This window comes from Andrena cerasifolii, chromosome 15, assembly GCF_050908995.1.
Source record: "Andrena cerasifolii isolate SP2316 chromosome 15, iyAndCera1_principal, whole genome shotgun sequence".
Taxonomy (NCBI): domain Eukaryota; kingdom Metazoa; phylum Arthropoda; class Insecta; order Hymenoptera; family Andrenidae; genus Andrena; species Andrena cerasifolii.
This window is the reverse complement of record NC_135132.1, coordinates 7,038,659-7,066,571: the sequence shown is the minus strand read 5'-3', so window position 1 is coordinate 7,066,571 and position 27,913 is coordinate 7,038,659. Positions and strand designations below refer to the sequence as shown.

General features: G+C 48.3%; 1 protein-coding gene and 1 long non-coding RNA gene across 5 annotated transcripts; both read right to left on the bottom strand.

Moving 5' to 3' along the window:
- Positions 1-1,529: 1,529 nt before the first annotated feature.
- LOC143376920 (uncharacterized) lies at positions 1,530-2,168 on the bottom strand. The gene is made up of 2 exons (XR_013087200.1): positions 1,947-2,168; positions 1,530-1,899 (listed from the first exon to the last, which is right to left on the bottom strand). It is a non-coding gene; the product is annotated as an uncharacterized LOC143376920 (long non-coding RNA).
- A 3,780-nt stretch (positions 2,169-5,948) lies between these two features.
- On the bottom strand, positions 5,949-27,155 carry Aralar1 (calcium-binding mitochondrial carrier protein Aralar1). 4 transcript variants are annotated; one of them, XM_076827696.1, is made up of 17 exons: positions 26,999-27,155; positions 14,211-14,267; positions 13,944-14,086; positions 12,927-13,042; positions 12,246-12,385; positions 12,022-12,168; positions 11,811-11,952; positions 11,638-11,731; positions 10,537-10,627; positions 10,343-10,418; positions 9,983-10,101; positions 9,737-9,907; positions 9,502-9,642; positions 9,236-9,430; positions 9,054-9,156; positions 8,342-8,426; positions 5,949-8,138 (listed from the first exon to the last, which is right to left on the bottom strand). In XM_076827696.1, the coding sequence occupies exons 1-17, from the start codon at positions 27,038-27,040 to the stop codon at positions 7,964-7,966; spliced, it is 2,037 nt and encodes a 678-aa protein (XP_076683811.1). In that variant the 5' UTR covers positions 27,041-27,155; the 3' UTR covers positions 5,949-7,963. The 4 variants fall into 4 exon arrangements, with proteins under 4 accessions (XP_076683811.1, XP_076683810.1, XP_076683812.1 ...); XM_076827695.1 differs by having other exon boundaries at positions 8,342-8,432; positions 26,999-27,149; XM_076827697.1 differs by lacking the exon at positions 26,999-27,155 and adding an exon at positions 20,083-20,264 and having other exon boundaries at positions 8,342-8,432.
- Positions 27,156-27,913: the final 758 nt, after the last annotated feature.

Sequence of the window (27,913 nt, the reverse complement as noted above, 5' to 3'; positions counted from 1 at the left end):
GGCAACGGCCGTAGGCATTGATACTCAATATGAAGCACTCTCCAGCTTTACACGCACTTCTACCTTCTCAAAGGACGCTTTGCCAAACACAGACTGAGCCCTGCTTATTGCCGCCCTCCAGCTGCGACGCGTATCACAGCGCAGGGGGTGGCATTCCTTCTTTTCAAGTAAATACAAGGTTCAAGTAGGTCCATTCTTCTTCGATGAATAAAAATTCAGAAAGAGTAAAGAAAGGGAATAATATCCCGGGCGCTAAAGGGTTATTTGCAACCCTTAACAGGGTATCATTCACCCCAACTATTTTACTCGTCTCTCAATTGAAATAAAAAGGAGCTTATAATAATTTGGTTAATTTATGCAGAAACCTACGAACACTGAACATGTCAAAAAAAATAGTTAAACACAGTACGTTAGTTTTGAAAAATTACCAACCCTTAGAGCAACTCTCACATTATACAATTATTAAAACTACCAAGCCATAGATCCACCTAAGGGTTTAAAAAATAAAAACCGCAGAAAATGTAAAACAATATTAATTCTACTACTCCCCATTAAGTAACCCATCAAAAAACATTGTAAATCCATAATAAAAAATAAAATATACTCCACAGAAATAAAGCTACTTTTCCTTAACAATTAAGATCTTCAGACTGCATAATTTCTTCTGTATAACTTGGCCTACATATCCTCCTCCCTGAGTTCTCCATTCCCAATCAAGCAATTAAATAACAATTGATATCCCGTTCCAGGTGAATCATGGAAAACAATTTCTCCCGAAAATATCCACCCCTCGGCGACGTCCACCCCTCCTCCACTATCCCGGCGATTCCGGGGTTGCAAACAACCCTTTAGCGCCCGAGGTATCACTCCCTTTCTTTGCTCTTTCGCAATTTTTATTCATCGAAGAAGACTGGACCTACTTGAACCCTGTATTCATTTAATCTATGCATTTTACCCTGAAGGGAAAAGAAGAAAAAATTTCTATATAAGAATATAAAAAGTTAGACCATTCTTAAGGATACAAAGAAAAGGGGCCATTTTAACCCGGCGCTGAAGGGTTAAGAAGAGGGATCGAGGAAGAACCAGCAGGATTTTGCTGGCAACGTGAGCAAACATGAAGCAGCTTTGAGAGAAAGTTCGAGGGGCGCCATATATCGCGATGCGAGTCTTCCAAAGGCTCCTCAAGGGGCTCAAGGCGTTTGCAGAACGAGGAACGAACACCGAGCCCGCTCTCGGTTCAAATGTATGCTAATTAGCTAAATGCATGCGCGCGCCCGCTGATTCAATGTAGCTGCACGCGGCGACTCGCTCCCACGAATATTCAGATAAGCCATGAGTCGGCCCTGCATTTCTAATACACAGACTGCATCTGAAGGAGCTCGATCGCTCATTTTAATCTCAACACTATTTTTTAATTCAGAAAGAGGAGCATGGAGCGAGTGGACCGAGTCGCCAGCCATTAGTCGCCCTGCTTTGGCTTCTACGGTAAAATGGTTGTTGAAAAATAAAGTCACATTAATGCTGCCGAGTTCTTGAAACCTTCCCCCATTTTATTCCGAAGCTCGATCCGCAGAGATGTCTCTCGACTTCCAGAATATGAATTTCAAGAGCCGATTGTAACCACTGTTTTAATTACACTGCACGTTTCTTGTACGCTTTTTGAAGTACAACCCGAATTATGTAATTGAATACTGTATAGACAATGCCGCGTGTTTTTCAGTAGCGGGTAACTTCGTTTCAGAGTTGGCTAACGAAATTCAGCATTGCTGCGAGAGAAGCGAGAGAAATACGTTTCCAAGTGCGCTCGAAAAATATGTTCATTCTGCTAAATGGAGTTGGCCCCCGGCAACTTTGTCGGGTCAACTACTATCGTGACAGAATATTTTAATTGCAGCACAACTACTCAACAATCGCTAGCCATTAGTAAAATTGATAAACTTGCCAACCAACGTGGCAACGGGGTTTCGAAGGATCTATGTAGGTCGAATTCGAATCGGGAATGGAATTTATTATTTAAGGAACCACGAGCAGATTGCAATGCAATGGCGACTGGGGACTGCAAAAATGATTTAGATTCTGAGACTGAAGTGCTCCCGAGTAGAGCTGTAAATAGTCGTATATTCGAATATCAGTAGAATTCTAATTGGGGATTGCAGTAATTCGAATATTATTCGAATAGTAGAATTCGAATTTGAAATTCGAATGATTCGGAGCATTCGAATGATTCGGAGCATTCGGATGATTCGGAGCATTCGAGTGATTCGGAGCATTCGAATGATTCGGAGCATTCGAATCATTCGGAGCATTCGAATCATTCGGAGCATTCGAATCATTCGGAGCATTCGAATGATTCGGAGCATTCGAATGATTCGGAGCATTCGCATGATTCGGAGCATTCGAATGATTCGGAGCATTCGAATGATTCGGAGCATTCGAGTGATTCGGAGCATTCGAATGATTCGGAGCATTCGAATAATTCGGAACATTTGAATATTTTATTTAATATTATAATAATAATATTCGAATAATTCGAAGTATTCAAATATTATTCGAATAATTCGGAATATTCAAATATTATTCAAATAATTGGGAATATTCGAATACTACTCGAAGAATTAGGAGGAATATTTGAATACTACTCGAATACTTAGGAAGAATATTCGAATATTCATAAAACCTTTACTCCCAAGGCCTGACAAACACTTTTTGCCCTGAAAAGAAGTGACTGAAGATTAAAGTAAACAAAACTTGGGTATTAAACGATTGCAAAGGACTTGATTCATGTTCCAGGGAAGATTCAAGTCCCCCATGAGACACCATCTTCTTTCGAAACCCCCAGAGCAGGCAAGGTAGCTCTGCAGAGGACAATGTCCAATTTGGAAAAGCACGACGATGCTTGTAAAGATTGCATGGGGCCACGTTTACCCGGGCAGAAGAGCACGTCGCACATAATGTCCAGGAATATTTTAGTATTCGGCGGAACGACGAGAAGTTTGGTGTTTTATGGGGCCGTTACTGTCTCACGGTGTCCCGGAAACCGTCGTAAAGAAGTGACTGCCGCCCAGCGAAATTGAAATTATGTCGGCCAACATTAGTCCGCCGCTAAAATTCTTTTACCGCCTTTATCGTCCGCGCGGTAAAGACGTCTCGCATAAATCACGCGACGGTGGGACGGGGAAGCCCCTTGGGAGCAGCTTTCAAAATAAAGCGAGCTGGAGGAATCGTCACATCACACCTGCAACAGTGTCTCTTAAATAATATTTATTATTTTAAAATATATCCACAACAGCTTAGGTGTTATTCACAATTAGGTAATTTCTTCCATCCTTTTTATCCATCCCTCTCCTTTTGATTTACAATTATATATATATATATATATATCTTTACAATTCGCAATGAGGTAAATCTAAATTATCAAAGATATTATTACGACTGAGTAAGTTCGTAAGAATTGAATTCGAAATCGTCTAACTAATCGGCCTTCCGGTATGTACCGTCAAGAATCTGACAATGTGATCACAGATCGTAGAACGTCGATTCGATATTTGTTCTTTTAATTGTTCTTCGCTTCAACCGGGCAAGAAAGACCTAGCATATGTATATGTTATAGTACAACGTTTATCGTTATCGTTCGTTTAACTTACTTCCTATCCATTTCCCTTTCCTATGCATCGGCGACGATTCGGTGTCGCCGACTGGATATGAGACGGTCCATGGAAGCCGGAGCTTGATTACTTTGCCCCTTCCCAGAGTCGCTTAATGAGTCGTTTACGTTAGTACTCGGTAAAATATAGACTTTAACCCTAATTCGCTTATAGTTTCCCTCTTGCATCCCTTGTGCAATGGCACAGCCATCGCCCCCGGATGCCTCTCCCGCGAACGGGTGGCCGTGACAGGCGGATCTTCCGAGCCTGTGCACAGTAATCGAAATTCCAGCAGTTGCATTGTCCCAAGCCATCTGTCCGATTTCCCAAGCGATTTTGATCCATTGATCCATGATCGTCGAGGTGAATCGCGAGATTTGTCCGTCGAAGATTGACACTGAGAGCGGACTCTCCTCAGAGGCGGCGCTGGGACGTCGCTTTCCCCCTCGAGGCGGAACACGGAGCGCAACGATCGTGGCCGTGGCTTGTGCGGCCACGCTTTTAGGCCGGTTAAGAGAAACCCTCAACTGAACCAGCGAAACGGAAAACCGAGGACCAGCGAAGCGCTAGAATAGAGGCGAGAGTGACGAGACTTCCTATCTTTGAAGACGGTGGTTCTATAGAGTCGGAGGTATTTCAATTCCTGTGTCCTTCCCTCGATGCTCGCCCGATGGCTTCTGCTCTCTTCCGTTGTCGCGAGCCTCGTCGGCGGCGAACGATTTTTAACTCGACAAGTATCCGTGGCAACATGAAAAATCGTGACGACAACAATATAGTAATGAGGACAGAGAATCAGTGCGGAAATATATCGAGAAGAACGCTTCCGCGTGTCTGTGTATGCGTGACGTATAAAAACCAAAGTGTTATTGAGCTGCGAGTGCCCACGACGGATTCCTGAATGTTTATTATTATAATTTCCACGCGACTGGCCAGCCGTGACCGCTATCGGCTCCCAAAAGGCCTCGCGTGATCGGACTATTATGAATATTCGAGTATTTTAAGTACCCATTCGAATTTGAGATTCGAATCTTATGCGAATACCAGTAGAACTCGGATTTGAGATTCGAATACCAGTAGAACTCGGATTTGAGATTCGAATACCAGCAGAATTCGAATTTCAGATTTGAATACCAGTGGAATTTGAAATTGAGATTCGAATTCCAGTGGAATTCGAATTTATGATTCGAATACCAGTGGAATTCGAATTTAAGATTCGAATATCATTCGAATACCAGTAGAATTCGAATTTGAGATTCGAATATTACTTGATTACCAGTAGAATTCGAATTTGAGATTCGGATACCGGTGGAATTCGAATTTGAGATTCGGATACCGGTGGAATTCGAATTTGAGATTCGGATACCAGTGGAATTCGAATTTGCGATTCGAATAATTCGATTATTAGGTATTCAAATAATTAGGAGCATTCGACTATTCGAAGTGATCGAATTTCGGATTGTACCGAATAGAATACTTCATTTATTTATTTATTTCTCTTGCACGGGTAATACCTATTTTGTAAAAGAAACAGGAAACAGAACCATTTTATCAGAACGTGAAATATTTTTCCACGCTTTATCGTGAAATTCTTTTCATATTGGCGTTCACAATTATTTGTGTTTCAAACGTTTAGATTCGTATTCAGTACAATCCGAAATTCGAACACTTCGAATATCCCGAATTATTCGAATACTCCGTACCTACTAGTGGTCGGACATTGGAATTATTCGTATTCGAAATTATTCGAGTAGTTCAACTATTCGTACATTCACAACACAAGATCAGACGCTTCCAAAAATCCATATGCGAACACTGAATGTCAAGGTTTCCGATTCCAATCCCGTTTCGATCTTTCAGCAGTCACAGTTGCCAATACTATATACACGAGCTAATTATATTACATATGCAACGTATGTATGTACGTACATCGAGCCACGATTGGGTTGGTTGTGTTGATATATCGGGCCAGAACGCAGGTCTCCCGTGTTTCGATCGCTCCTCGTTACCTCTTTCTCCACTTTTATATACACGTTCACCTTGCGAGCTGCTCAAACACTTCTCCATATTCTAAGCAAAGTCAGCCGGCCCTTACAGGCAAACGAATTCGGCCCGGACTGTAATCGCGAATGCACAGAAGCGCCACTGCGCCTGGTTCCCCCCGCGTTTCTCGTTACGAAAATATATCTCGACCGTTTGAACCGGATATTGGCAGCTTGTCAGGTCGCGAGATAATACTTCGACGCTTCCGTACCTCTCGTCATCGATTCTTGCGTTGGAGGGTGATTGACAGATCTGCGACTCAAATCATTTGTATTGATTTATCGAGCTCCATAGTTTCCGCTGATACATTCGGGGGAATCCGAGCTTTTTCTGTCGGCGAGAGGCTCCTGGTTATCGAATGGGAGAGCAACCGATCGGTCAGAGTTCAGTATTATATCGAGGTCTGACACCCAGCGCTGTCTCGCAGCCCCTGCTTCCTCTCTCGAGAGGAACTACCCCTGGCGCAGACGGTGGCCCGACATCTCGAGCAACGAATGAAATATGCAGTGAAGATTGCAGTGAAGATTGCGGTGAGCTCGGTCCTTAACTGTAATCCGAGGACCCGATCCTGCAGAATCGCTTGAGGCGGCGCGCGAGTACGCAGTGATCGAAGCAATTCCGCAGCATCGGTCCTCCGCTGGCGCACGATGAGCCGCTAATTTCGAAATTGCCTTCTACAGCTTTAGAGCGCGCGTATTGTTAGACAGTAAATATCGAACTGCGGGATGGACCATTTTCACGGCCGCTTCGGGCCTCTCGACGAAAAAACCAGCGCGATATTGGTCGACCCGATCGTCAGGAGTGCGCAGGGGAACTACCCTCCCAAAGAGAACCGTCCACCCTTCGAGCACTTCCGACGATCGACTGAATAAAAATGGCCCGAGGACCCCGAGCGTCCAGGGACGAGGGATCCAGTCCCTCGTGTCGTTTGAAACGCTCCTCGAGCTCTCGATATAATCCTTACGCCTAAGTAGAGCCCGATCGCTCCTCGAAGCGGACAAGAACGTCGCGTAGGGACTCGTGGACGCGGTTCGCAAGGTGGAACGTCCCCGTGGCGTCCCGCAAGATTCCCCGTGCGTTGCCCGAAAGGGGGCAGAGCGCCAGGCCAGCAGAGGAATCTTGAGCACGCGGGGCGCAGTTCCTCGAGGTGAAAAGGAGGGAAAAGGAAAGGTACAGCGCCTCTAATCGCGCTGCGAGCTAGGAGACCGGTAATCGAACCACCGAGACTTCGGATCGTCGATCAAACGAACCCACGAATCGTGTACTGCGTGTCTGAAGGGACGAATGGCAGTCGCGACTAGAAGAAGAGTAAACGCTGGACCGCGATGGTGGCAGGTTGATTTCGAGTATTTCTCCGCGATGCAATTCCAGAATCGAGGGAGTACGAATCTACAAAAATAGCCTAGCTCTTCTGGTACAGGCGAGCGTGCTCGTTCCCGGGGATTCAAGGTGGCATATATAAAAAGTAGAAAAAGTAAGGTGCGAAGCGGCAACTGGTGTGTCGACCCACCCTTTGCACTGCCTCGTACAGGCGCGAGTGTTCTTCCCTGCTGGTGCGAAGGGTCGCCAGGGGGGCAAAGCAATGCGGTGGTACTTTATTGTGTGTCGGGACTGTGTAGCTGTCGAATCGAGGTGCTGTATCGAATCCTCCAAGCCGGGCGGAAAGGGTAGAGGAGCCGGTGACAAAAGAAAGTGTACAAAGAAGATAAGGAGCTTGCTGCTTCTTCTCGTCGCCAATCCATTCGAGCTCCACATCCGCGTGAACGTAAGCGTAAAGAGGTGGTTGAGAACGTTTAATAGTGTTTTTAGGCTAAACCGTTTTCTCCCATTCAGCTCGTGTAAACCCTGTTCCCACGTCTCTCTGCTAGCCCACTAGCTTGTGCGCGTTGACGCTTGCTCCCTCATCATCGGCTTCAGTCTCCTCGCGTAGTAATCTAAAGGACTCCCGAGATCACGCTCCCAACAGCTTCTGCTACAGCCTCTTCTCCCCCGATCCAAGGTGTGCCTGGTGGCACAGAGGATCCCTCCGGTTGGTCGAGCGTCCTTGGATCGCCATTCGTCTCTTCCAGGTGCTGTTCGCCTGCCGCAGCGTCTCCCGGCCGCGGTAGCGACCCTGCTCTCTACTAAGCTCGACATCCCGAGACAGACCAAGTGGTTCTGCGGAGCTCGTGCTTGCTTCTCTCTGGTCGGCGGAGTATTCAGCGACTTGTCACGCGATTTTCTGTGATAGCCGGGGCTCGCTACAAGCTTAGGTCTCTAGCAGCGGCTGACGGACGAGGTTACTTTCCGGTGGTGGCTGCTTGGAACCTGGGCAGACAGAGCCCGAACTTGGTCTCTATGCCCGTGAAGATGGGCAGCGCTATCTGGTAGCCGCCTATGTGGTCGGGATTCGTCGAGCGGATCTCCTCGGCAACCCCTGTCGCAGGCACCTTCTGCTCCGACCCGGTAGGTCGACTGCGAACAATATTTCACGTTATAGGCGGACACCTTCGGGGTGGTTCCTCGAATTTCGTGCGAGACACAGTCCATCCTTTGGTGGAATTTCGAGAACTTCAACATCCTTCGCTTGGAACTCTCGCAATGTTTGTACCGGGTGGAGAGTGTTGAAGTTCTCTGTAGCCACGTTAAGCCTGTACTTTATTCAAGCGTATACTTACGAGCCGCCGAAGTCGACGACAAAGAGCCTCTGCAACAGCTCGTACGTGAAGAGCGTGACGCCAAATTGCGGCGACGATCTGAACACTCGTGCTGTAAAATAGAAAAATATCGGGGCTAGAATCGGGCCAGCTGTCGCCGCGCTTTCCACACACTATTACGTGTTCTTTGTCTAAATAAAGACTTGTGTTATGCTGATGATGATCGTTCGATTTTTCATGGGCAATGGGCGTGAAGAAAATTCTGTCGAAGATTGTTACAACATAAACCTCGGTACACAAGACAGTGATGCTCTTCTTCCTAGAGGGGTGAGATCCGAAGAGAAGTGGAGACGAGACGTGGAGATGAACGATCGAGTCACGTGAAGATAATGGTTCGAACGAAATCCACATGACCAACAGAATTAGAAGGTGACGAAACGAAAGGACCAGACGACAGAGAATTCAACGCAGAATACAAAACTCAAAAACCACGAGAGACTGGCAGGCAGAGAGCAGAAGGGGTACTCACTTAGAATTAAGTTTCCAGGTCATATTGGAGGGGAAGAATAGTCGAAAGATGCGTCAGGGCCGATCCCCACGCATGCAATCGACCAAATCAAAATATATTACTCTTTATATCGAACTTAAAATAATTCTCACACCGTGGCACAGTTAAGAAGCGTATCTACTATGTTCTCGAGATAGCTACCTACGGAAATATAGAATCTCATACCTGTGGCACCCTTCCAGAACGCCCTGGCGCCTTCCTCCCTGTAGATCTTCCTCGCGCAGTCCAGCAGCCCGTTGTACGTTGTCTGCCCCTCTCTAGCGACCACCTGCCGGACAGAACCAGTGCTACAATCCTCCGCAGAGAGACTAGTAAGAGGATGATCGGTCTAGCAGGGCGGTACGTACTTGTAATCTCGTTTTTATCACGTCTGCAGGAGTGACCAGCGCTGCTGCAGGCACACCGGCGATTGCCCCGGAGACGAGGAGTGACAGAGGCGTGTTGTACCCTCCTTCGTCGGCTAGTCGCGCCTTCGTGTGAGCGTACATGGGGAAGTAGATCGCGCTGAAGGGGACATCTCGCAAGAAACAAGCCCTAGCACCCTGGGACATTTAAGAAGAGGTGTTAGGTTAAGCCGCCCGGAACGGATAGAGTGGCAGTAGGCGACACTCACTTTGTACAAGCCAAAGAGACCCAATTCTTTGACGACCGTCCACGCCCTGACCTTCGAGGCCCCCGCGATCTCCCCAGCCACCTGCAGCCGGATCTTCACGATCTCCAAGGGGTTCGTGAATATCACCTGGGACCCTCCCGCCTGAGAAAACAAAGGTCAACAATCAAGGGAATTGTGGCTTATCCATGGGAGCGGGGGTGCGGTGGTTGGGTAGACGTCTCCGTCGGTGACTTACACAGGCGCCGGACATAATCTCCCCGTACAAGGGCAGATTGCCATTCTTATCCATGAACTTATCTCTGACGAAGTCGTTGACGGTCAGCTTGATCGCCTTCTCAGGGGCGACGCCCATCAGCTGGGGTATCAGACCCCTGTAAAGCCCGAAGAAACCTTCGTGCCGGATCACCTGTCAAACGCAACGCACCAGCTTCATGATTAACAATGCAGTCAGTGTTTCGCGGCGAGACTTTTCGATTCCAACCTTTTTGCAGCAGTCGAAGCTGTTCCGGTACATGAGCTCGCCGACCAGCGAGCCGGTCCTCTGGTTCTGCATCCTCGTCTTCACCAGGTCGATGGGATACACGGCCGTGGCGCCCACCGCTGAACAAAACATTCCACGTCTAATACCACTTATCCTCCCGTCGTCTACCACTCTCATCAACTACAACCGTCACTCCGCGAGGAGTTGGCGTTCAGGGGAGCTAAAATCGATATCCCTAACCGCGACAATGCTCGGCAAACAGAGGGATGGGGGTGTACAGGGAGCTAACGAGAGGACGATCCTAGGGCACCCCTCGCGGCTGCAAACAGACATGGGAGTACCAAGAACAGTGGAACGTACCTCCGCCGATGGATCCAAGCACGAACCGATAGCCGCTCTCGAGTATTTGCACGATCACGCCACGCTCCTCGGGGCTCTGAAACGGTAACAATGACTATCGCACACACGTGTACATGAAACCCTTACAGGCCGTCCCACAGGGGGGATCCTCCTCTCCCAGGCGTAATCCTCTTTCTCCCCGTCCCAACACTTACCGACACCGCCTTAATCTCGGCTAGGCGTTTCGTAATTTGCTTGAAATACTGCTCAGGTGTAATAGCCACGAGATCATTGTACACAATTTTCCTGAAACCCGAGAAAATGCGTGCTCAGTAGGTTGGCTCTTAGCTGTCGCGGGCGGTGAAGCGCATTTAGAACTCTCTTTTCTCTGGGGGGTAAGAGGCGGGAATCGGTTTCCTCTAGGAAGTTATTTGTGAGAGAGAAAAAAATATAGAAAAAAAGACACGTCGATGGCACTGCGCCTCGAGCGATGCTAAGAATACACGGCCTGTTGACAGAGCTCCTCAAACATGTCAAAGCTGTCATAGCACGGAACGGTGGGGGGGGGAGGTGGTGGATGGGATCGTTAGTGCCCACGATGTGCAAACGTTTGCAAATACCATCGTCCTAAGATAGATGCCGAAGAAAGTGGGTGAAGACGAGCGTGTCATGTCGATATGCAATATTACGCGCAGAGAGCTGCATACGCCAGGGAAATGGGAACTCTTGCCCCCGAGAGACGAGGAAACATGGAACTCGGAAAGGATCGATCCGTTTGTGTAAACTTTCCACGCCTTTTCGCCCCCTTGGCTTCCCGAATTCGCCGCTTCCGCGTCTCAGAGGGATTCCCATTCTTCCGCGCGAGACCGAGACGGTATGCTTTGTTAACAGATTCATAGCACGTGACTTATTCTTGTAATACAAAGACGCACCCAAGCCGCGAATCTGCCTCGTCATCTTCCGTAGATCTGATCCAGGCAGCGTAAACACGTAAACAGATATATTCAATGGTGAGAGCTTTAATCGGCGATCACTGAATAGAACGGAGATAATTTATGTGGCACGATTTATGTTTCTTTCTAACTCTCGTTAGCAGGCATGGAGGGCTCTCCATTTCCTTTTGCCCGGAGAACGAGACGCTCCGAGCACGGGTGGCGTTACGGTTATTCAGCGACAATATTCGAAACTACTAGCTTCTCGTTGACCAGGCCCAGCGTGGAAGATGATTACCAGCCACCACACCTTTCCGTACACCCTTTTTCGCTCGTTACCCTTTTCTCTTAGCAATCGACGGTCACGGGATCGTAGATACTCACCCAGTCTGATGAAGCAGGTCGCAGAGCTGGAAGAGGATGTCCACCTCCAGTGGCGTGATCTGCGACATCATTTGTGCGGAATGAAGGAACCTCTCTGGAAGCAATTAAGTTCCTCTTTCTGGGTCACCAGTCTCACTCGGACGTTAGCTGACAGAGGGATATGTATGGAATACCTTTGGTGACCTCCTCGTATCTGTGGCCATTGGTCGCGTTAAGGTAAATCCGCTTAATCAGCTCCATATTGTTCAGCAGCGAATTGAACGCCATGAAGTACGGAAAGCTGACCTTCCTCCCTGTCTGGCCAGTGCTAGCAGCCTGCGCATTCAGATAATCCCGTTCCACGTCTGTTCTGAACTATGCCGAGCAACGCCGGCTGCCACTTACCGCGACTAAGTTGTCCCTCACGTCCTTGGTCAGCAGGTGGCTCTTGATGCTGAGCATGATGTCCTGGAAGTCCAGCGCCGAGATGAACCCCTGCCCGTCCTTGTCGAACTTCTTGAAAGCCTCCGTCGCGTACTCCTCGTGGAAATCCTGCAGAACCAGCCGGGGGTGTAACACAGCCGTGAAAACTCACCGGAACCAAACTCGTTGCCAGAACAAACACTCACGTGTAAGAACTGGCTGAACTCCGCGTAGCTGATCAGCCGCTGCTTGTCCTTGCCGAAGTACAGCTTGATGAAGCTGCTGTCCATGTTGAAAGGCATCCGGTGGTGCAGCTCCGTCTTGCGCATCACCTCAACGAACTCATCTGAAAAGGCGAATGAGAGAGGCACGCTGTGTTATTGTATTCATTTTAAGGGGTTATACCCATTCAGGAGGCCGAAAACAGGCGAATGTTTGTGAATTTTTTTTGTAAAAGCGGAAGCATATATTTAAAAAAAAAATTGCGCTTAAAAGAGGTACATTCAAAGAACATTTGGTAATTTTTTTGTAGAAAAAACAGGACTTCAACTTTAAATAGCCGACATTTTGTTTTAAATTAATATACTAACGAAATCTTTTTTGTTTTTTGATTTTAGATTATCTGGTTCCGAGTGGTAGTGCTCGCCCCAAAATAACTTTTTAAAATGGCTTTTTGGATGTCGCTTGTAATTTTATTATAACCGTAAATATTTTTCTACGAAAAAATTACCAAATGTTCTTTACATGCTGCTCTTTTAAGTGCAAAAAGTTCTGTAAAAAAATATACTCCCGCTTTTTTAAAAAAATTCAAACACTCTCGCCTCTTTGCGGCCTCCTGGAATAGGGGTGTAAACCCCGGGGATCATCTCTCTCTCTCCTCCACTCACCAAATGCAACCATTCCATTTCCATTAGTGTCGAACAGCTGGAAGGCTGTCTTGTACAAGGCATCGGGCACGCAGAGCAGCCCCTCGAATGCCTGGAACTCGGCGTACGATATGAGCCTGCAATGATTTAACGACGGAATTCAATGAATACTCTAATAAATAACGCCATACGTAGCTACGCCATCGGTAGGGGCGTAGGTCTACTCTTAGGTGGAATGCTATACAAAAGTAAGCATTTTTCGTTATAAGCTCGTTTCTACCATAGCGTTGTACGCCCAGCGCGACTATGCCTCACCACCGTTTCTTGGAACCCTTCGGCCGAGAGTGGAAACAAAAAAGAGAGAGGTCTCTCGCTCGCTCTTGGGTTATCTCGCTCGTGCCATTAGCCGCGCGGAATAGTGTGTCTGTCTCTGTCTCCATAACTCGCCGAGCACGAATTTTAACTTTGCCTCCGAGCGGCCACTGTGTAGGCCGTGGGGTCAGCCGTGCGTGTGAGAGAGTCCAACCGTCGACGTTCTTTTAATTTGAATCGAAAAACATACGATCTCGCACACGCAGGAATATCAACTAAATAAAACCTGTTTTTACTTTGTATGATTTTCGTCCATATGCGATCCCATGTTTTTCGAAACGAATTAAAAGAACGCCGACGGTCAGGAGGGACTCTCTCTCTCGCACGCACGGCCTACTCTCCTCAGTGGCCGCTCGGAGGCAAAGTTATAATGCGCTATCTGTACTGTATAATAATTAGCGGGAGTTGTGAACAGTTAGAAAAGTTTAGACAAAAGATTGCGTTTTGTCCGGAACTCATTACGAGGTAGGACAAAACGCAATCTTCTGTCTAAACTTTTCTAACTGTTCACAACTCCCGCTAATTATTATACAGTACAGATAGCGCATTATAACTTTGCCTCCGAAATCTGTAGGTGAGGGAGCACTTGCGAGAAAGCGGGATCGGTCGGAAGGCCATCTGGCGGCGGCGTGGGAGGTAACGCTACAAGGGTTTCGTAGGACTGACCCATCTTTGCTGGTGTCGACGATGCCGGCGAGCAAGTTGACGGAGTCGGGGTTGTAGTCCGCATCGGTGTAGAGGCCAAGGTAGCTTCGCACGAAGTCGGCCGGGGTCATGAACCTCTCGCCATTCTTCTCCTGCGAGGCGTACTGCAATTTCCGGGAAACCCCGTGAACAAGTGAATTAAGCAAGTGGCGCGATCGACTCGCGCAGATTCAGCAGAGTATATAGAACAGCGTAGCTATCAGAGAACGGCCAGGCCGGATCGTTTACCTGATTAAAGATTTCATGGAGGCGGTCAGTGTTCGCACGCTTGAGATATCCGGAACCCTGCAAGCCGATCATCACAGATGAGTATGGCGGAAGACGGAGTCCGGCGGGTGGATCGGAGGTCTTAAAATTAGAATGGCGGAGGCGCCGCGCGAATGGCGTCGATTAGTGAACGAGATTTCGAGGCTCTCGCTTTCCTAGAGCCGCGGGGCATTGTTCCGTAAGCCACTCGACTTGTTTGCTGGAGTACCGCCGCGCGTTATCGGGCTGATACGGTAAAAACGTACTATCGAAGCGCGTCTATGAACCTCGAACGGGTTATCAGCGATAGTAATTATCTCGCGGCGATAGAAAAAGGTTGCATCTACGTGCAGAAGCACTGATCGTTGCGTAACCGAGCGCCACTGGTTATGATCATTGTTTAAGAAGCATATGGTTGTGCGAAATTCTTCGCTTCCTAGACTCCGCTGCCTATAGAGGTCAGCCACAGCCAGGCTATACGGCAGCATCTAAATTTGCACGCGAGGAAAATGCTGAGGCGGAAAGATATCCGGTGTAGATATATACCGCGAGATTGACACGAGCCTGACATTACACCAGCCAGGTCGCGTAGTTGAAAGTTCAAAGGCAACGCCAAAGATGGGTTTAATCGAGGCCTCGACTGAATAACAGCTGAGCTAAAAAGGGATCGCGATCCCAATAGCCCCAGAGTCGCTCGACAATTCCATCCCGAATTCCATGCAGATGCCACGTGCTCGCACTGCCACCCACGGCGGACCATTGAACTTGCAAATCTGGGGCATCGGAGTTTTAGGTTACCTCCGGAGGCGAGAATTAAATTCGCATCGGTCCTGCAGCGCGCAGGAGTACGCCAACTAACTCGATGGAAATGACAATGACCACGGAATATCACGGAATTCCCGCAGCATCTAGGGTGGATGTACCAGTAAATGAACACGTACCAGTGAATGGACATTTTTTATTAAAATGAGTAAAATAAGTTATTAAAAGAAGCAACTAATTAATTAGAGACTTCTTGTAATTTCTTGCTTCAGATCCAAACAATTTTTGCAGCACGTGGAGTCAATCGCGCTGCAAACCTAATTTTATAATAGTGTTCATTCATTAGCCTTAACTGTTCATTTATTGGTGCGTTTACCCTACTCGCAGGCCCAACAGGCAAGCAGAAATGCCACGCATTCCTCGGGCAATTCGAGATCTCGCCGAGTAATATAGAAGCGTCACGTGTCGGTCACGTGGCCCTCTTACGTGCGCGTTTCACGGCCGTTGGACGTTCGAGAACTTGACGCGGAGAATAATGCGGGAATGATAGCCGTGCCAGGTTTGCAGAGGCGATAACCGCGGCCACGGGCGTGCCCGGGGTCCCCTCGAAATCGCGCTTAATTCCCGGCGACTCTGTCCCACGGAATCCAGAGCGACGTAGATAAACTACTCGAGTCACGCTCCCCGAGATAGCTGCGCAATCTTATCGGCAGGGCACAGCCGAATGTTTGCGCGAATTATTCCGATCAGCAGACGGATAGCTCGGGGCCGTACAGCGCCCTGCTGAATGGAACGCTGGCCGCGGTTATCGGTGGGCCCTTACAATGGAATTTCCGACGATAACCCGTGGGGTCGAGAGAGGAAATAGGAGCGAGATAAATCGGCGAGCAGTTCTTCCTTATCGGCAACGCTCGGGCTCGAATGGAGGCACGCGGTAAAAAAGCTTCCAGCGAAATCGCGCTGGCGGTCTTGGGAGTTATCGCTGACGTACCATGGCGCAAGATTGGATTCCCCCTGGGCGCCTTCGAGAAAAAAGGTCCGCCGAGCGCGCCGAGTACGGCGCGAGTTCTTTCTCTGGGGCGAGGTGTCACGTGCCCCCGGAAGCCATGCTGACAAGAGGTCGCGTGCGTGGAATACGGGCCCGTGGAACGGGGGACTAGAGGTCGAGCAGATGGTCTCGAGGAGCGTTTGCGGTGCGTCACGCACGTGTCACGTACGAGCCCCGACGACGTAGACCCGTGCTTCGCGCGCGAATGTCACGACTAGACTGAATCGGCCCGCTAAGACGAAAAGACAACTTAGGGAACGCTCGTCCCGCTCTCTCCCCTCCACCGCCGTTAGAATCCACTGTTCCCTGAGTCTCTGTCACACGCTAGCCTCTGTCGCGAGGGTCACGGTGATTCAGGGGCAGGGACAATGAAATCTTTACGAGCGATGCGTTCTGGAGATCCTCGGGGCCCGTAATGCCCCGAGGTGACTAGAAGCATCGCTACCTGGCCCAGCACTGGCTTCTCGCATCTATTCTCCGTTTTTATCGCTTCTAATGCCTGCGATCTTGCCTCGTTAGCGCGTAACACGTATGCTCCCTCGGTTTCTTGCTCCCAGACGGACGCCCGAGCGGCTCTCCTCCCCAGCCGCGGCCCGCTAGACCCCCCTCGCGCGAGTGGTATCGCTCATTGTCAAGAGCAGGTATTTTTGCGTGTTCGGGAGGCGCGTGCCTTGGCGCAAGAGATGGCTAACCGGCTCGGCGCTTTGCTTCCTGCATACGACGTCCGATATATTTTGCAACGCGACGGGTTACGTAACCGTGGCACGGCAGGCCCTCGCTTCTATCGCCGGCACACGTGTCGCCCGTTATTCCACGGCATTCGTTGGTCCCAGTTCGAAGCCGCTCAGTTAACTAAGCCTGCCAGGGGCCACGTCACGTTTTTCACATTCAAGTCTGTGATCGTTTGGAGACAATCGCTGCCGCGATCGTTAGACAAATGGGTCCTCTTCAGGCCTCCGTCAATGTTGCTTTGTGGTGTACCGATTTGCTTCCAATGTTGCATATGATTGGTGCTTAATATGCATAAGAATGCGTGACAATAGTCCTCGAGTAATTTCAGCTGAAAATCTTGATTGAGTAAGATGAAGTTTCTCATAATGCTCTGATTATTGTATTGTATTGTATTTTTGTTTTCCTGTGTGTTTCTAACACACAGGATGGCGTTTCAAGCATGTCGCTTATATTGCCCAACGAACGATAGTCAATTTTTCCTTTTTCCCTCCTCTCTCCTTCGGGTCCCAGCAGCAGCGACGCACCGGGAGACAGGTGACGGTCACCCATCTTTCCCCAGTACGCCGCCCGTGATGTTTAACTTCGGTGATCTTACGGGAACCGGTGTTTCCATCACGGCCATGGCCGCTGGTAATGCTCTGATTATATAATAAGATTTGTGGCTAATTAAGAACGGCGGCGGTCGCGCTCGATTTCCAGATTAATAAACAATTGCGGAGGGAAGCGTTTCTTTTAAATGTTCCCTGGCGCCGTAAACGTGGTAACTCGATATTTCCTCCGGTAGAGCGTGATTTTCTACCGCGTGCGGGGTTTAATCCTGCCGCTTGATTAAAAAGCTGACAGCGGAGTGCGCGAACCGCCAACGGTCGCCTTTTATGGGCGAGCTGATCGATAGATAATGTAGCATAACGGCCAGATCATTTCCTCCGCGTTCCATCCGATTTATGGAAGCTGATATCCAGCCCACTGCTCCCCGCTATATCTCCGGCGCCAGGAAGTGGGATTTTAATTCAAGATTCATAGAGAGCTCCATCTAACTTTAACCAAATAACTAAGAGGAATTGCTAAGCTAAGCCCTCGATTAACGCCTCCCAGTGAAACGACGTTAAGCTTCCAGCAAAGAGCAGTTTAAGGAAATTAAATTCCTGCCCCATAGCGTGGCACTAAATTCCCCGCGATTTCCACTGAATGCGAGAGGGCACCAAGGACTAGAAAAACGGGGGTGAATTTCGGCCATTTTTTTCTCATTGAATGTATGTTAATTCGAGAATTTTTACATGCATCTTAGAATTCGTACTTTAATGTAACAATTGTGTTTTAATTTGAAAACTAAGAAGATTAAATATGTAATATCGTTTTTCTCAAAAAGGTAGATATTTTAGAAAATGTAACCCATATTACTCGTGAATTTTGGAACACAGATTTGTCATGGAATTCTTTAGTTTTCATTTCTGATCATTGGACAGAACATGTTGGTGTAAAAAAACTTTAATATTAATCTTCAGTGTTATAAACAATTTTTGCGGCAAGCTATTTTCAGAAATGTCCTCCAGAGGTGTAGATTCACCCCTGAAAGCGGTGTCCATCGCTTTTTAGATACCCTGTACACATTCGATCTTCTTAGTTTTCGAATGAAATTTACACACTTGTCACATTAAACTATGTGTTTTAATATTCACATAAAGGTTTTTAAATGAAAAAATATTTCCGATCTGTTTCCACAGGGGTTTATACAAAAACCGACTTTTAAAAAATCCGTTTTCCGAATTTTCACAAAAAAATATAATTAAAGTAGAAAAAATTTCAGTCTTTTTAATATTTATGGAATTATAAAAATATACACTATCTATACAAAACCAAATAAATAAAAAAATGAAAATAACCAAAATTGTTGAGTTCATTGAATATTCATGGGTGTACAAAAAAATAACACAATAAAATACACTGCGTACAAAACCAAATGAAAAAAAAAACTAAAATTACTAAAATCCGTGCAAAATATAAATTATAAATCTTTATTTCATTTAGTATTTTTCTACCAAAAATATGAACTCATGAAGATTAGTTTTACAGCAAACTGTTACCTACGAATAATTTAAACCATTAAAAAACTAAAACCATTTTTTTAAAATTTATAAACCAGTTTTCGAATTTTACAAATTTATAAAAAAAAACTAGTTCCACCCCAGTCTGTCTAGTCCCAGGTGCATCCCCTTAAACGAGACCACGTCTCGAAGTCTGCCTTAGACCCGAGCTAGGTCTTGGTCATGGAACTAGGCGCGCTATTATTGCATCACTCAGGAGCATTGTGGTGTCAACCATCTATTTATAAGAACCTGAAGTGAGTAACTTCGACAGACGTTTCATCTGAACGTCCAAGTGTCAAGGTTCGAAGGTCGCTGCCGGAGAGTATAGATGTGCCGCAAGACTACTGATGCGGCAAAAAAACACCGGAGTATTCCGCCGGAGCAACTGGAAGGTCTGGGGAGATCGATGGGTCCACGAGGGCCCATCGAGTGCCCGAGGAGCCGCGTAATACCTCTCGGGGGGATTCCCACCTTTTCAGAACGAACACGACCGCTGAGAGCGATTAAGCGTCCCTTTGATCGGGCGGCCGATCGCGGGACCCGCCGCGGCAAAGGAGGCGGAAAAGACGAAGCAACAGGTGCCCGAGGAGGGGAGCAAGGACGCGGGCAAAGGCAGCAAAGGCTAATCAGACATAAGTGCGCGGCCAACTAAGGTTTGACAGGGATTGCAGTAGTTAGAAGGCATCCCGCATCTCCGGGCGTCTAATGCGGTTAAGGAATGTTGCTACCGCGCTGGATACAACCGCGGATCCGATCGGATAATCCCGGCAACAACAAGATCACACTCGCTTACGTAATGTCCCCCCGCAATTAGTGCCCGCGACGTCATCCCAAGTGATAATCCACCTCTAATCAGCCACCGCCTTTTCGAGCACGCTTCGGGCCGCTGGTATATAACTGGACGTCGTTACATGCCATGGGATCCGGTCGCGATGCTTTCTAAAACGATCGCGATGATCTCAACGCTGCCGCCTAGATAGTGCAGGATTACGTAACCCAATCAAAAGGCCGCTTTTCAGACCGCACGGATCGCGAGAATTTTTTTAGAACCGCGGGGATCGGTATCTGCGAGACGGGACTGCGGTCGATGCAATTCAGCCGCAATCTGACGCAACGCGAATCTCGGAAGCTCCTGGCAATTTCCTGCCTTGGCGATTTCAAGCGGCAGGGCTAAGAGGGTCGAAGGAGAGTGTCGGGGGGGGTAAAAATTGATCCTCCGGCTGACCTCTTCGTAATCCCCGTTGCTGTTCTGAGGCATCCTCCCGTAATGAATTAGTCGTAACGGCGCACAACACTGCTGGGGAACTCGATGCACCGATCACACGGACAGCAGGACCAACGATCGATGCCCGGTCACATGCTCGATCGGCGGCAGAGCTCTCGCAGAGGCGTGGATCATCTCCAGTGACGACGACGCTACCGCGAGGAGGATCCAGGCGTGACTGGCGTCGTCGCCTCACCGCGAGCCTCTCGGCGCAACTGGTGCAGGTTCACGCACCGCAGGGAGGTGGGCAGGAGGTCCACGACCCGCTTACGGGGAAACTGTTACAGGAGGGCCCAGATACGGCTGACCTGCAGCTAATCTATGGCAACCGAAAGTGCCGCGCCGGTCTCCCAGCGAGTGTCAGGGTCCTGGGCTACCGGGGCCCTGCGCCGCGAGCGTGCCGAAGGGAGCAGCGCCGGCCAGCCGGCCCGACGATATCTGGCAGGCGGATGAGCATCGAGGCGGATGCCTGACGCGGTCGGCCTGATTCCTCGAATCAAATGCGGCCTGGCTGCGAAATCTCCGCGGTTAACCCAGATCCAGTTTAAGCGGGCCGCGCAAACCCTGGTGCGGCCCGGTACTCGGCGCATCTAGACTAAAGGGCGGCGCGGACCAGCACCAGCGTAGAAACCGGTTCGGACTTATGCAGAACGGGCCGCGAAGATTCGCGTGCGCAGTGTCACGTAGGCAGCGCGTTCGGTCGCGGCATCTGGAGGCTCCTCTTGCAACAAATGAGACCGGATTAACCCTATCGCATCTTGGACTTTAGAGCGGAGGTAGCTGGCACCCTGGGTGGGGTTGAAATTTCAATGTTTCGAAAGTCACGAAAGTTTTGGGAAATAGTCTTTTGAATGGCTCTGTAGGTGGCTATGTTTGCGGTGGGGTGTCTGAAACTCGTTCGGGACCATTATCCCAACCGCCCTCTGCTGTATAAAGGGTGCAAGCGCGGCCGGAGACTTTTTTCCGGGCGGGGACTTTGGGATGATGAAAAGAAAAATAATTCCACTCTCGCTTTCTTCACACATTTTGTAGTGCTAATTTAATTAAATTTTTAAGACAGAAATTTAAAAATATTGTCGCTTTTAGTATGAACTTAATAAAGATCAGTTTTGAAAAATAAGCGATTTTTTCTCAAAACCCAGGGGGAGGGCAACTGCCCCTTTTGCACCTCCCTTAAAAGAGGATTAACCTTTAGAGGGCCGGGGTTTTTTCATTGAAATTGTAAATTTTATTTACTTAAAATTTGTTCATATATGCCACCAAAATGGCCGGCAAAGTATCCAAATTCTTAGGTGGCCCTCTAAAGGTTAAGTTAAAAGTTCCAAAAATACCAATTTGTGATTATAAGGTTTGATACCATTTCACCAATCATTCAACTAAAATTAAGTTCATTAAAAAATAATTATATTATTACAGCACTAATGCGTAATTATCTAAACTCCCTAGGTGTCTGGCTACTTATGCACGGCAGTGTTATCTCCTAACGTTTAGGCTCGCATCAGCGCGACGCAAAATTAGGTGTTATGGCAGCAGCGACTATTCCGAGAATCCTAAAATTGCAGCTCGTCGAGTATATTATCGATATAAAAAGTATCTGGTGATATAAAAAAATCTGCGAACGCGTTTCCACTTTTATACACTCAGTGAACTTTGTTGAATACTTATTACTATTACAAAATAAATTATATAATACATATATGTGGATGCGTAATAGTAAAAGTAAATCTAGGATAAAAGTCAGAGTAATAATCGCATGTAACTTCGTGTTATTAAAATCTAAATGGCCCCCGGATAATTTAAACGCCCCCAAGAGGGCCAGTGGTGCCCGCCATATTTTTTTTTCGATGTAAAAAAATCGAGATTTGCGAGCGGAAGCTTGCAAAGTTTGAAGAAAGCGTCCAAAACTTCAGCGCGACACCCCGCAGCGTGGTTCCAGGGTTGAACGGAGCTGCGGGCCCATTCTGGAGGGCTGAAAGGAGCGCGCGCCGTGAACCTCGTCGCTGAATCAGTCGGCGGGATAATAATACCCGTATGTCCAGGCCTCGCGTGTGCCAGAGGAAGTGGGTCAATGCGAAGGGAACAGTTGGATCCAGGATGGGTGTCTAGCGGTCGCCGGCTCCATCCACGCAGAATCCTGGCGTTGTTTCGCGAAGCTGCGACGTTTCCGTGGGCGAGCGGATAAAACTGCACGGGGCGCCCCAGCGTCCGGCCCCGAGCCGCGAAGAATTAGGGCAGCCGGTCTAATCTGCTAGCGTGGAATCTTGGAAAGATGGAGTGGCGCCTTTCGGCAGCTATCCAACGTAAACGTAATAATACGTGCGCGGTTGTATCTGACGCGAGGAGATAGCCGGCAAGTATTTATACTGCGGCCCGACACGAATTGGACCCATTTGGTGCCGTTCTATATCAAGAGCCCCCGCTCAACGGCGCAATTTCTGTGACTCGGAAGCGGCGGGGGAATAACAGCGTCACCGTTCAGCCTCCTCCGCGTCGCTCGTTTCGCGCGAGCTATCGATCCGTGGCCCGTGACGCGACCGATTCGACATTCCTCGAGCAGAAAATCGCCAGCGTTCCGCGCCGTTTGTCCCCAAACCAACGGCGTCGGAGAATCGCCGCGGGGACGGGGGGAAACGAAACGAAACTCGAGGGGGAACGGATCAGACGAAGTAGCGTCCGGGGTTTGCGCAATGGTGGTCGCGCTTTACGCGCCGCTCGGAATTAGCCCGGCCTGAAAATCACTCCCGTACCAGTATTTTCGTTCCACGGATCGTTCTGGCAAAACACGCGCTTCTGCAGGCCTCCAAAGGCTATTGACACCGTCAAACGGTTCTGCGGTACGGTCCTGCCGCGAGAAATAGTCCCCGGCGGATGATAAAGCACTAATCAAGCCCGATTTATCGCACCATTACTCGAGCCAGCTCTGTAACGTTCGTTCTGTCGCTAGAACCTTCCATGATGCAGTTACGTAACCGGCCGCGACGCGTCGATCGACAATTATCGCCGCCGCGATAGAGATCGATCTTGTTACCGACCGGCGATATCGACACCGGTAAGGAAACCGATCCGCCACCGAGCGAGCGAGCTCGACAATGCGAGTTCCGTCCGTCCCGATCGAGCGAGAAACCGACGATCGGTTCGAAAGAAATTCTGAGGGCGGACGGAAAGCTTACTGGCGATGACGCGGCGGTTCCTCGTCGCTGATTGTCGCCAGTGTTTACCGAGAATTTATTCATTATCGTAATCGCCTGGAACGTTCCATTAATATTGACCGAAATGTCCCGTGACTCAGGCGAGTATCGATGCACCGATAAACGATTACACGACAGCAGGTTTTTTTTCCTCCTTCCTTGCCCTCTTTTTGAGAATCACTGCTTGAAAACAACTCGCCGAGACACGGCAGCGAACCGTGGCGTTTTAATGAGCCGTCCCGCCATAGTTGGCGGCTGTTTTTCGCGATAAGGCGGGTAACAAACACGAAGCGTTGCAAAATCGAGGGCACGCGATAAAAATGCTCCGCAGGGGGCTCGATAATCGAAATAGTCAACGGGATGATAAATAAGGAGCCGGTTGCCAGGGTTTGGCCGCGATGAGGTTAGAAAGTGGGATGCGAGACAGTGATGTGGAAGAAGCGAGCGTTTGGTGGGCCGGAGAATGGTCATAGAGCTTAATAATAATATTGTGTTCGAGATGGAATGTCTGCTGACGATTATGCTAATCGAGTTGCTAGAGAGTCCTTATCAAACGGATAGGGTAATACGGCTATCTACTGCCACCTATCTAATTACTGTCACCCTAACCTGTTTTACTTAAAATAAGCACATTCGAATCTCGAAAAATCGATTTTTTTTTTATTATTAAGAATTTTGAATGTGTCATCCTTTGTGAACACTTACAGCAAAGTTTCATGAGGAGATTGAAATAATTATGGAAATTAGTGCACCGTTGAGTAACGCCCTCGCAGAGCGGTATTGGCGCAGGGGACATGGAAGCCGTTTATCTCAAAACTACATGTTTGAACACTGGTTTTTTCATACCGTTTTCGGTCGTTTAATTGTTTTCGTACATCATAACTTTTGAATGAATGAATATTTTCACTTGAAATTTTAACTGGAAGTGTGGGATTCCTTTGTCTACAGCCTGGAACTTCCACATCAACATAGGATGCTTGTAAAACATTTTATAACTGATCAAAGTCGACATTTTTACATTTCCGACTTAATCTGTAAAATAAGAAAAACTCAATCTGCAAAACTTTTTCAGCAAGTAAATTTGTTTTAGTCGTTCCAATCGTGGCTAAAATATGTTAAATCTTTAGTCTTCAACACTTAATCTACTCTTTTGCACGTGCCCTCTATGGTTCCACTTCAGTTTTGCGATATTTTCGGGAATACAAAGTGCGACATAATATTTTAGGTTTCAATGCGATGTTGCCAATTCGGAATACCGAAGATGAAGGTAATTTGGAATATTCCAAGGCTTAGCGATACTATTATTTCACGCGTAACGGCTACCGCCGCGTCTGTTTGAGTCAGCGCTGTTCATTTATATTTAACTAAGATAGGGTAGGTGTACCATTTGTGGGCATTGCACTGTTTTCGGCCATGAGCATAATTATCTTACTTTTAAACTGCTTGCAAATCATTATTATGTGGAGAATTTCACATCATAAATATTTTGTTTATTATACCGCCAGAAATATAAGGTTATATTTATTGTTCACACGAAAAAATATTATATTTCATAAGAAGTGGCCCGAAACTGGTACAATACCTTAAAGTAATCACAAATGGTGCATCTACCCTACTAGACCATATTGCGATTTTTGACCCCGATTAGATCATAAAAGAAAATATTTTTACTATCTACATGTTTTTTTAAGTTTATAAAGTGAAGGTAAATTGGAATACCCGGTATTCCAAATTATCTGCACTTAACGAAATTAATACTTCCTGTCATTTTTCATTTAGACCAAAGTTTCAGATACTTTTTGTTTCTTATTATTAATGAGAATTTGAAATATAAAAGTCTATTAGTTTCCCTATGATATTATACAGTTTTATTTGTTCCTAACCTCAGCCGTAATTTTTTATTCGTCTTAAGCAAACTGGTATTCCAAATATACGGCAGTTCCCCTACTACATTTTTCCACAGCGTCGAAAGAAAAAATGTTGGCAACCTGAGTCACGCAACAGACAGCCTTTAATCAAGGAAGAGAAGAAGCGCGGTATCGCTGCAAACAAATTTCGTCCACGCTGTCGCGTTGTCCGCCCCTCTATCGCAAACTGTCAGCGGAACGCGATAGGCTACTAAAATATTTGCCCGTGGAAATTTCACCTGGCGCCTGAGCCCCGCGGATCGCCTATCAATCAGCCGGCCGTGCCGTCAGCGGCGCAATTTCAATTCCCCGTGCATTTGAAAGGCAAACACCGCTAATTGAACCAGCGAATTAGGCCCGTTAATCTGAAATCGATGATAGCTCCCACCGATCCGATCCGTCCCTTACGGGCGTCGCGTGAAATTAAGTACCCGAGTATGCTTTTCGTTACTCGCACTGATTGCAGGAGCAGATACGCGCTTGTAACGAGGCACGGTCACGGTGGTACCGCAGAAGCGTTCTCTGGCGACACGCGAGGCGAACGTTCCGATTGGACTCGCGTCGGAAAGCGCGCGTGCATTGGCCGCATTGAATAATAGAGGCATTAAGGTCCTCGAGGGAGCCTATTGCCCGGCCAATAAAGCAGCGCAGGAAATTGTTTACGCCGCTGTTGACATTACAGCGCTCCCGGTGGCCGTGGATTTACGACAACAGTCCGTGCGGCCATAGACGCTCGGAGATGTCGCAGATAACGCGGCTGGAAAGTGATGGAAGGGGTCAGAGTTGAGAGTCGACGAAGCGAGAATCCGACGGTGAGGAATTGAGAAGTGAAGAGTGAAAAGTGCGATCGAACGGTGCCAGGGAATAACGAAAGAGCAGAGAAGCTAGTTAAATGTTCCGTTCAAGTCCTCGACCAAGGCGAGTCGAAATGAGATTTGATATTACGACACGGAAGGATTAACGCGCTTCCATCACGGTCAAGGTGATCTTGTATAAGTAGCCGTGCGTCGGCTGATTCCGATCGAACGTCTGCATACGTCTCTATATTTAGGGCAGTCTTCCGACCGGCTGCTTACATAACTTATGCGCCAAAATTCTTTCCCACCGAGGTTGCTGCACCGGTCGCACTTTTTCGCTCATAGAAACGCGCCAGCAAAGAGGGCACCAATGCGGTGGCGACCAAAGCGACTGAAGCTCTGTGGAGCAAACTACTTCAGCCATAAACCGAAACCGCCGATAAAAATTCCACGTACTTGGGTAGCTACTTAAAAACCCATAACAAAATCGCGGTGACCGTGATTTTGTCTGGCTCGATCCGGTATTGAACGGGAGATGCCGGGCTGCAGTGGCACGCCGCGTTGAGAGACAGGATGCCAGCGATAATCTCGCGACGTCCGGTGCCGTCGCGGAACGGGGGTGGGGGGGGGGGGGGGGACGACGGGGTGGCGATGTTCCGCAGGATTGAAATAGAAGGTACTCGAAGGGGCTGAGGATGTCGGGAGAGTCCCGGTGACCTCGAAACCAAGTCAGCCTGCCGGCCGGAGACTCGAGGATCGATATTCGCACCGCCATTCGTGGACACGTCCAACTCGATGCAGATGTGCCTGGGCCAGCCCCGCTTCCGCCTGCGCGGGCAGGGCCCGGAGCAGGGAAAGTGGGCCGGCCGCGGGAAGCGTCGCCCGAGCCGTCGGGGCCCCCTAATCGAACGTCCGTGGAACGCTCTACAGGGCCCGCGACCTCGAGCGACCGTTACGAGAGGGGAGATCGGCAAAACTTACCCACCTCTTGGCAGGACGCTCGAACGAGAAGCGAGTCCTTCAACATTCCCAGCGGCAAGTAAACTACCTAGTCCACAGCTCCAAGCGGTACGACGGGGGCTGTCGGTTCGGGTACCGGCGTCCCGCGGGCACACTTTATTCCACACACTCGCACAAGTCACGCGCGAGCCGTGGACAGACAGCAGCCACGTTCAGCGAGCTTCTTCACCGTGTTCACCGTAGATCTGGCCGAAGAGGCGCGTCCCGATCTACCAAACGATCACCTGCTCTTTGAAAACACTCTGCGGAACGGAAGCTGCCATGCCACTGTGCGCAAACCGTTCAGCTAGCGCCATCTCGGCGGACGTAACGGCGGTCGGCGCCACCGAGACGGTGGCGCCACTGGCGCTGCAACTAGACGCCTCTTATTATCGATTGTACATTTGCAAATAAAGTATCTCAATTCTCCCCCTTTTTCACTCTTTTTCCAATTCATTCGCTCCTGTTTGCGCTCCGATTACCAGTCTACTTCTCTCTGTTTCACGCTATTGACCCAAGCTTGAGGGGAATTCGAACGCGCGATGTTCGGGGTTCAGGTTTCGAAGCAACAAGTTTTGGCGGGAAAAGTGGTGGTTTTCGAACCCGTCCGCGGGCACGTTTACAATGTTCGAAAGTAATCGCATTTAAGTGAGGGACAAAGTTCGTTGGGCCATATAAGAAAATGTCTTGAAACGCCACGTTAGCTATAGTTTATATATTTTTGTAACTATACCAAAGAAAGAATAAACCTAACCTAACCTAATCGCGGATATTATAAAAGACTTCGGGTATTCCTGCTACTATTTACAAGATCGATCTCCTGCTTAAAAGGCAATCGATTTAAGAAGTGTCTGGAATACTCTAGAACACGCGTCTCTGGAATAGTAGAGGCGGGGCTATA